Source organism: Poromitra crassiceps (assembly GCF_964638095.1).
Source record: "Poromitra crassiceps genome assembly, chromosome: 20".
NCBI lineage: Eukaryota > Metazoa > Chordata > Actinopteri > Beryciformes > Melamphaidae > Poromitra > Poromitra crassiceps.
The window spans coordinates 12928022-12938021 of record NC_139637.1 but is presented as its reverse complement, the minus strand read 5'-3'; the positions used below and the strand labels follow the sequence as shown (position 1 = coordinate 12938021).

Below are 10000 nucleotides of genomic sequence, written 5' to 3'. Positions count from 1 at the left end.
TTTTGAATGAGATTTGTGCTGTCAAAGACAGTGGTGTTACTGGGTTTTCAAGACAACTTAAAACTTTGCGGCCTCGCCCCTCCTGCAGCTCGCCGAGCTGCCCCTGCAGCTCGCATTCGCGCGCATTGCCCAAAACTCGGGTGCTGCCATTATTGTCAGATTTAGGACATCACTGATGATGTCATCAGTGGGATTTATGACATCACTGATGATGTCACAGTGGGATCAGGGATTTATGACATCACTGATGATGTCACAGTGGGATTTATGATGTCACTGATGATGTCACAGTGGGATTTATGACATCACGGATGATGTCACAGTGGGACAATCACAGTGGGACAGACACACAGAGCCCGAGCTCCTTATGGTGGGGATGGTGTTACTGGGTTTTCAAGACAGTGGCGTAAAAGCTATTTCTATTCTAAAATTCAAAACAGCCGTCAGTTGACCGTGGCTTTCTCACTGATGATGTCATCAGTGGGATTTATGACATCACTGATGATGTCACAGTGGGATCAGGGATTTATGACATCACTGATGATGTCACAGTGGGATTTATGATGTCACTGATGATGTCACAGTGGGATTTATGACATCACGGATTATATCACAGTGGGACAATCACAGTGGGACAGACACACAGAGCCCGAGCTCCTTATGGTGGGGATGGTGTTACTGGGTTTTCAAGACAGTGGTGTTACTGGGTTTTCAAGACAGTGGCGTAAAAGCTATTTCTATTCTAAAATTCAAAACAGCCGTCAGTTGACCGTGGCTTTCTCATCAAATGAGATTGGTACTAAAGGAGAAGCTAGCCCATAGTGCCTTGGAGGTGCTTTCATTCTCTGTGCACAATCAAGCAGCCAGTGGGAAAATCCCCTTTGTGAGCGTAACTTTAAAAGGCTCGGAATTAAGCAGCTGCTGGCGGGGGAGATATGAAAAGAATCAGTGCATTTCATTGATTCCTTCTCGCTCGCTGCTGCCTTGATGTCGGTCTTTTGAAGAATTTTTCCAGACAAACACAACAAGCCGTGTCACCTGTGATTCTCTGCCGTTCGCTCTCTCTCATTGCACGTCGTGTTACGGTGATGACACACAGCGGAGAGGAGAGGAGGACGCCGCCCGCGCAGGCTTTTCATCTGCCGACACAATTTGTTCTGGAAAAGTTTGTGTTCCTGCAAAGTTACAATAACGCAACTATTGTTTTTCCAACCGGTTTGCTGCCGAGGAGCGGAGAGCGAGAGGGCTGAACAGCGACAGAGCAAAGTGACACACGGCACATGTGGGGAATAATCAACGCGACACTCGCACAGCGCACAGACGTAACTGCCAATTAAACACCCTGTTCTTTAATTGACTTTCATTTGCATACCGTTCACGCTACAAAGCAATTAAGAGTCCAAATCGTTGCAAAGATAGTTTTCGTCTTCCTTATGTCTGTTGACGGAGCCTCTGTTTATTACTGCATCAATTGATAGATATCCCAATATGTTGTTTATTTTGCGTCCAACTGGCCAGTGAGTTCCACTAAAGGGCAAATATCTGTGTCCGTCACTTGGTTTAACAGAGCTGGAGAAGCGATAGAATTTTCAATCACACTTGACATAAAGACACTTGAACGTCAATAACATTGATCTGCGTGAGCCTCAGTCATTGCCGACAGCACCGACTGACTGAAAGACCATGACAGACCCGGGCTGACACAGACTGACTGAAAGACCATGACAGACAGACCCGGGCTGACACAGACTGACTGAGATGGAGCAACAGACGCCAGTAAATGAGTAATCAGTGGTTGCCTTATTTTCAAAACAAAATGACTGACAGGCTTGTGCACAAAAATAAGATGTCTCTGTGAAAACAGAAAAACGCAGAATTCAACAAGAAAAAAGTTCTTCACGCGGCAACATCTAGTCTCGGCTCGCAGACCGTTGGGGAGCTCCGCCTACCAATCGACTGGGAACTCTATCAAAAATAGTTTCGTTAGATAGTTTAGTTAATAGTTAGAACGGACGTTGACAAACCTACACCTCTTTGTCAAGTTACCGGAAATAACGCTCTCCCCGCATTCTCCTCTGTACTGAAACAAACTGGAGATACAGCGAATAATCACTTTGTAACACAGAGAGAGCTTTTAAAAACATTAAAACTGGATGTCCCCGAGCAACGTTACATTCCGTTTGATCCACAAGCACACGACTTCTGCATGTCTCCGCCCCTTCTGCAGTCTCCGCCCCTTCTGCACAAAGGGCCGCCCTAAAGACTCTGGATTGGCTCTGCCATGCCGTGTTTTTTTTGTCTTTGCTCAAATGGTTTTCCACCCAGTTTTAACCAGGAAAGCTGGGAGAAAGTTCTCCGCCTCAGGTCGAGCGACGCCGACGGACAGAGACTGAGAACCGAGTCTACACAACATTCAACTCCGCATGGAGAGGACGCTTGCGATTGTTGCAATTGTTTCTCTGAAGAACGGGGGGGGGGCAAAGTAAATGGAAATATTCTCTGGAGCGGCCATTGATATGCATAGCTAGCAGCTGTTGTCCTGTCCACCGTGTGGACATGGCTGGCTGTCAGCAGGCTTAGCCAGCACTGTGCCTTGCATATGAAACAGCACATGGGCATATATCCCCTCAGGGAGTTCACTTCCTCTGGAGGAACCCCCCCCCCCCCCCAAAACCTCCCTCCTCAAACAAGTGGCTCCTTCAGCTGGAGGCCAGATATCCCAGGCTGCACTGGGGGGAGGGCGCGGGGCGGGAGGAGGTGGAAGTAAAAGGGGAAGTTTGAGCTCCTGAACATCAGGAATGGGAACCACACGTTTTGAGTTGCAGTGATTTGGAACAAAATATCTGCAAAAGGCTTCGCTCGCCTTTTCCCTCCATTTTGAGGGTTTTCAAACGGTTCCGAGTGTCTTAAACCGAGGGGGCAGGCGTTCTTGGTCGCATTGACTCTCTAATGCGGATGTACTGAAAACTGCAGTTCCCTCAAAGGGCCACTTGATGGCAAACGGTTTTGGTCTCTAGAGCTAATTTCACCATTCATGACGACCGACGATGATTTTGATAACTCACCCGTTTTAGAGTAAAATAGACGATAGAAAAGACAGAGGTGATTGACAGGTCGCCTGTCCAGTGATATCGCACAGCTCGCCGATCACAGACCAATAGCAGGCGGAGCTGTGGCTCTCTGTGGGAAACCCCTGGTCTCGCGCGAGCTGTGTGCGACAACCAAGATGGCGGCGGGCGGCGGCCACAACGCACTGCGTCCATCTCTTTTTACAGTCTACAGTTCAAACTCCAAAGCAGCCTTAGTTTCTGCTATTTTTAAGATCAAGCATGGAAGACCGGTTGCTTCTTTAAAATGAGCAGGAAAATGAAAAGCACGGTGGTTTTTCCCGCCCTGAGGAGCGAGCGGAAGGCTTTAATGGCGGTTACGGAGCATGTGTGTGTGTGTGTGTGGGGACATGTTTCATTCAAGCCCATTCCGGAGTGTTTCCATGCAGCCGTTGTGCAAGACGCTCATGTCCTCACCTCTCCCAAGGAGTGGCAGGTCTGTGGAATGTAGGCTAAGCCCAGACTCACTAACTAGCGTTTGCCTCCTGTCTGCCTCTGATGGACGAGCATTCATCTTCGGATGGAAAAATCGAACTGCTATTGCGTCCAATTTCATGACTTCTGCCATAATAAGGAAGTCGTTAAACCGTACACGGTGGGAGATTAAACAAGAAAAAAAGACAAAATTCAACGTCAGCTTGCCAGTTTGAATTCAAGACGAACCGTGACTACCCCCCCCCCCGCCCAAATCTCTTTCTCCTATCTCCCTCGAAAACAGACGGATTGTGTAGAAATCACATCATCTTGAGGGCGAAGGAAAAAAGGCCGCAATGTATCTGAGAGAGAGGCCGCAAGCAATCCTTATCTAAACATCCTGATGTGGAAAAGCCACTGATTATGTGTGTGCCACCCACCACATGTGTACCAGCCAGAAACCAGAAGACTGAGTCGGCAGTGCCAGAAGAACGCTACCGCGCTCCTGCTCCACACCCAGCACATCAACTCTCAACCAATACAATGGCACGCTGCATTCACTCAGTGTTTACACACGCACGCGCACACACACACACGCACGCACACACACACACAGACACACACGCACACACACACACACACACACACATGTACACACACACACACACATGTACACACACACACACACACACAGCAAATATACCCAAACGCTTACTTCACAAACACTGGCAGCATGCCGCAAGACGAACAAACCTGGTTTTGCTCAACTGGTCTATGATTCTTCAGATATGTGTCTCAAAAGGAACGTCGTCGCGCAACAGAGTGTCTCTCCAAGGACAGGAAGTGAAGCAATATGACTTCCTGCGTCTGTCTGCCTGCCGTGTGAGACGGCTGCTGCATCTAACACTTTGTGCAACAGCGCGCCTGCTGCATTAATATTCACAGAGCTGCCGGGCGCGGCGGCGCGGGCGTCTTAGCTCTTTGCTTCACATCCTACCAGGAACATGTTCAAAGTGCCTCCGATGAGATGTTGCTGACGAAGGCGTTGGGGGGGGAACCGCTCTGTCGTGCCGCGAGTTTAGCGCTGTTCCTCCTTACAATTCCTTCTCCCGGAAAATACTCCCTCGGTAGCAGCACGAGGAATTTTTGCCGCCGCCCAAAAAAGGTTTTAGCCAAGGAGGGACAACTCTGACTACACGTCACCAACTCAAAATCAAACGTGTTTTACCGTATCAATTTAGAGAATTTCAAAGTTAAGTCTCACATTTGTACATTGAAATTGTAATTTCACCTTATCTTGGTATGTGTACACTTACAGTATGTATTCTCACTGTATATATTATGCTATCTTTGGGGACTAAGGGGTTGGGGAGTGGCTAGGCCTGGGAGTGCTTCTTATGTGTATGTATGAGTGTATTTGTATGTTGTGTTTGTTTTATGTAACACCTGTTTTCTTTCTGTATATTTGTGCTAAGGACCCCCTCGAAAACGAGATGGTTCATCTCAAGGGGTTTATCCTTCTAATAAAATTTGAAATGACTATGTCTCAAAAGACATTGCTCCATCATGTCTGATAAGGATATATTTGTGTTCAGGTCAGGATAAGCCTGACGCTAACCCCCAAAAGTCAACTGTACGCACGACACATAGTAAGCGTGATGATCGGACCGAGCGGACCGTAGTTGTTTTGTGCGTAGTCACGCCCCCCAAAGGCCCGTTCAGACTCAGCGCGAGGAAAAAAGCCCCGCTGAAAGCAAGAAGAAAGAAAAGGCGGAGCGGAATGAAGAAAAGCTGGGAGGGACTCGAACAATCGTCGGTACTTTTCACACACACAGAAAAAAGGGAGATGGGGGGCCCTTAAAGTGGGGGGTCCTCAAGGTGCGCCCACTCCAGGCTGAATGAACGTGTGCATGTGCCAAGAGGGGCTATTCCCCATGCATGGCAGCCTGCAGGCCTCTGGTACTCTGCACCCCCTCAAGCCCCCCCCCCCCCCCCCCCCCCCCCCCGCCCCTCCCCGGCTTTTCTGTTAGCAAATTCCACTGAATGCAAGAGCAGCCACGCTGGAGGATCGGCTGGAAAGCGCTTGTAAACACTTCTGCGTTTGTTTCATGTGACCCACCAACAAGTCTGTTGCCCCCCACACACACACACGCACACACACACACACACAGCCCACCCCTCACCCCACACATCCACCTACAACCCCACACACACACACACACAGCCCACTCTACTTTTATACAGACGGGGGTAAAACAAGTAGGTAAGAGGAGGGAGGGTGTGGGTTTGTGTGTGTGCGTGTGTGTGTGTGCGTGTGTCTGTGTGTGTGTGTGTGTGTGTGTGTGTGTGTGGTAGGTGGATGTGGGTGGGGGAGGGGGAGGGGGCCGGTGTTTGCTGAAAGCCCCTCTTTGTTGGGATCATATTATGTTTCCACCACAATACTTCTAAACCTGCTTCATCAACTCCATTCATGTGTAACAGTTCATGCAAATGGCCGCGCTGGCCTTTTTTAGAGAGAGGGGGGGGGGGTCTTTTATCAGTGTCCCACCCACCTATATACCCTCCCTCCAAAGTCCTGCCTGCCCACCACAAGCACACATTATAACCCCTTCATATAGAGGTTCACAATCACAATAGTGTTTTGCTGTAAAAACCGCCACCAGACCATGAAGGCATGGCAGACACCGCGCAAACCCATCAACTGCCTTCGCAAAAACGGAAATCGTCTCGTCACCAAAAAATTAATGAATTAATTAATAAAAAATGCGGGAAACATCGCGGGGCGGCGTGCGATTAAAACCACACAACCTTCTGTGAATGTTCTCATTGAAATGTCTCAAACTTTTTTTCCAAACAGCTTTCTGAAGTAAAGAAAAATAACAATAAAATCAAAAGAAGAAGAAGAGAAAAAGAAAAGGAAGAGAGGAAGGAAGTAAATTGCAGGATACGGAATACAACCAGAGGAATTAGCGAGGCGCCTTAGCGGCAGATAGTAGTGACGGGTAAATCGTCAGGAAGCCAAACATGAGGCTATCAGTCTGCACTGTAATGCAATGAGCTCTGCAGGCGGAGCACATTGGCAGATCCTACCCATCATAATAAAAAAAGCCACCCCCACGGGGAGAGAGAGAGAGCACAAGTGTGGATTGAGAGCGTCTAGTCTCCTCAAGTGCTTCATGTGTGTGTGTGTGTGTGTGTGTGATTGGGGGGGTTAGGTAGGACACCCCGCCCACCTCCCTCCACCTGAAATGACAAGGGCGGAGTCTATATATCTCCTAACTGTTATTTAACGCTTCCTATTGGGCCATTTGTTAGTAAATGAGATTGTATTTACAGTATAGGCCAATAAAAATCCAGCCTAAGAGGTGTTTTCACAGGCAAATAATGGTTTTATTGCCACCAGAGGCGTTCTGTTGTCACTGGTGGATGGGCCTAATTAGCAGCAATATGGCAATGATGACCAAATAGTGGCTGATTCTTCTGCAGCAGGCGGGCTCACCAACCTCCACACACCCACATTATGCCAGGGAGTGGGACCCCCATTTGATCACGTTTAGCCCCGGGGGAAAGAGGGTTTTTGTTGTTGATTTACTATTGCTCGACTGTAACATGGGGGGATAATAGTTCTTAATCATGCTCTAACTAATTAGTAGTCAATAGTATAGTGAAACTAAGACGTTTCCTCATTTTGCTGCTGGGGACCTCCTCCCCGCTGAGGGCAGCCCGGACCACACTTTGAGAACCCCCTCCAGTAGTACTTGTGCTCCACAGCACATACTAGCTACCTCACTAAACACAGCACACACTAGCTACCTCACTAGACACAGCGCACACTAGCTACCTCACTAGACACAGCACATACTAGCTACCTCACTAGACACAGCACACACTAGCTACCTCACTAGACACAGCGCACACTAGCTACCTCACTAAACACAGCACACACTAGCTACCTCACTAGACACAGCACATACTAGCTACCTCACTAGACACAGCACATACTAGCTAGTACCTCACTAGACACAGCACATACTAGCTACCTCACTAGTCACAGCACACACTAGCTACCTCACTAGACACAGCGCACACTAGCTACCTCACTAGACACAGCGCACACTAGCTACCTCACTAGACACAGCACATACCAGCTACCTCACTAGACACAGCACATACTAGCTACCCCACTAGACACAGCACACACTAGCTACCTCACTAGACACAGCACATACCAGCTACCTCACTAGACACAGCACACACTAGCTACCTCACTAGACACAGCACACACTAGCTACCTCACTTAACACAGCACATACTAGCTACCTCACTAGACACAGCGCACACTAGCTACCTCACTAGACACAGCACACACTGTACTAGCTACCTCACAAGACACAGCGCACACTAGCTACCTCACTAGACACAGCACACACTAGCTACCTCACTAGACACAGCACACACTGTACTAGCTACCTCACAAGACACAGCGCACACTAGCTACCTCACTAGACACAGCACACACTAGCTACCTCACTAGACACAGCACACACTGTACTAGCTACCTCACAAGACACAGCGCACACTAGCTACCTCACTAGACACAGCACACACTAGCTACCTCACTAGACACAGCACACACTGTACTAGCTACCTCACAAGACACAGCACATACTAGCTACCTCACTAGGCACAGCACACACTGTACTAGCTACCTCACTAGACACAGCGCACACTAGCTACCTCACTAAACACAGCACATACTAGCTACCTCACTAGACACAGCACACACTGTACTAGCTACCTCACTAGACACAGCACACACTGTACTAGCTACCTCACTAGACACAGCACACACTGTACTAGCTACCTCACTAGACACAGCACATACTAGCTACCTCACTAAATGGATCAAGTGATAACACGGCTGCATATCAGTGCTTTTCAAAGCAGGCTCAGTAAAAGTGAATTGTCGGGGGGCAACTTCAACACAAGGTCCGTGCAAACGTTGTGAGGAGACAGACAGTGGAGTGGAGCACACAGGAGCACACAAACTAGGCATACAAGTAAGACAAATAAGACATCAAAGGTGAACTGCAATACATGGATTGCAGTATGTCTATGGAGGGAAAGGCGAGAAATTAAAGGAACACTTCACCGTAAAAAAACAAAACAAAAAAAGAATGTTTTATTTTGCATCTGATCTCACCATTATCTGAAAACTGCAAACAGTTTTGCAGGCGTTCACTTAGTTTGACAGTTATTGAGAGTCGATGCCAGTGATGTCATCGGAAGGCACTGAATCATTGGGTTCTATTAATTACAAGTCTGATGATGACATCACTGGCATCAGTTTTACTCAAATCAACTCTCAATAACTGTCAAACTCAATGAACGTCTGCTAAACTGTTTACAGTTTTCACGTGTGTGTGTGTGTGTGTGTGTGTGTGTGTGTGTGTGTGTGTGTGTGTGTGTGTGCGTGTGTGTGTGTGTGAGATCATGTGCAAAATAAATGAGCATTGTTTTTCAGTGGGGGGGGAAACGGCGAGCACCCATGCATGATTACATTACAAGTAAAAAAAAAACAAAAAAAAACACACAAAGTCAATAGTAAAACCATCAGAAAGCAGAGTAGGCAGACTCACCCTGGACGATGCTTTCCTCTTGTACTTGTTGGCGAAGTCAAACTTCTCCTTGATCTCGTCCAGGAGCTGCTCCAGGCGGGCCTTCTCCTCTTTGCCCGTGTAATCCTGGCCCAGGAGCAGGTAGGCTCTCCAGTTCGCCGAGTCGAAGCCCCAGTGGCAAGTCCTGTTCTCCAGCGACTTGTGGCTGTGCACCACAAACTTGTGCGTGGGGTACATGAGTCTGCAGTCCATGCACTGGATGCAGGCTGCGTTGGGGCCGCCGTACAGCTCGGGCACAAACAGCCCCTTGCACTTGCCGAAGCACTCGTGGTACACCTTGAAGCTGCGCTCGGTGAGCTCCAGCTCCAGCGCGCCCCCTCCTCCTCCTCCTCCGCCCCCCAGCTCCTTCTTGCAGCGCGGCGGGTAGGCGCCGCCGTAGATGAGCGCGTTGCAGAGCCGCTCGGCGTCCGTCTTGGTGATCAGGCCGCAGGAGGGCGCGCTGAACGGCAGGATGCCCATGACTTTGAGGATGTCCAGCTGGTCGGCCGTGCAGCGGGAGCAGTAGACGTGCAGCTCGTCGCACACGCCGTTGATCTGCTGCAGCGAGAAGTCCCGCAGCACCGTGTTGAGGATCTGCGGCAGGCACAGGCGCTTCTCCCCGCCCACCACGAAGCACGATATGATCTCGCTCTCCAGCACCGTCTCGCACCTCCACACATAAACAACAACAACAACACACACAAAGCCAGAGTCAAGTATCTGCTGTCATGTGACACGTGATGACCTCAAGGCAGTGATATCACCCACCCACACCTCATTTAGTCCCCATTAGGGCCATGGGCCCATCTGATGACATCGACC

General features: G+C 49.0%; 1 protein-coding gene across 1 annotated transcript in view; it reads right to left on the bottom strand.

Annotated features, from left to right (window-relative positions):
- skia (v-ski avian sarcoma viral oncogene homolog a) overlaps positions 1-10000 on the bottom strand; it is an 86025-nt gene that overhangs the window by 74152 nt on the left and 1873 nt on the right. The window contains exon 2 of the mRNA XM_083656816.1: positions 9161-9848. Within this exon, the coding sequence (XP_083512942.1) occupies positions 9161-9848 (688 nt within the window). The remainder of the gene's footprint in view (positions 1-9160; positions 9849-10000) is intronic.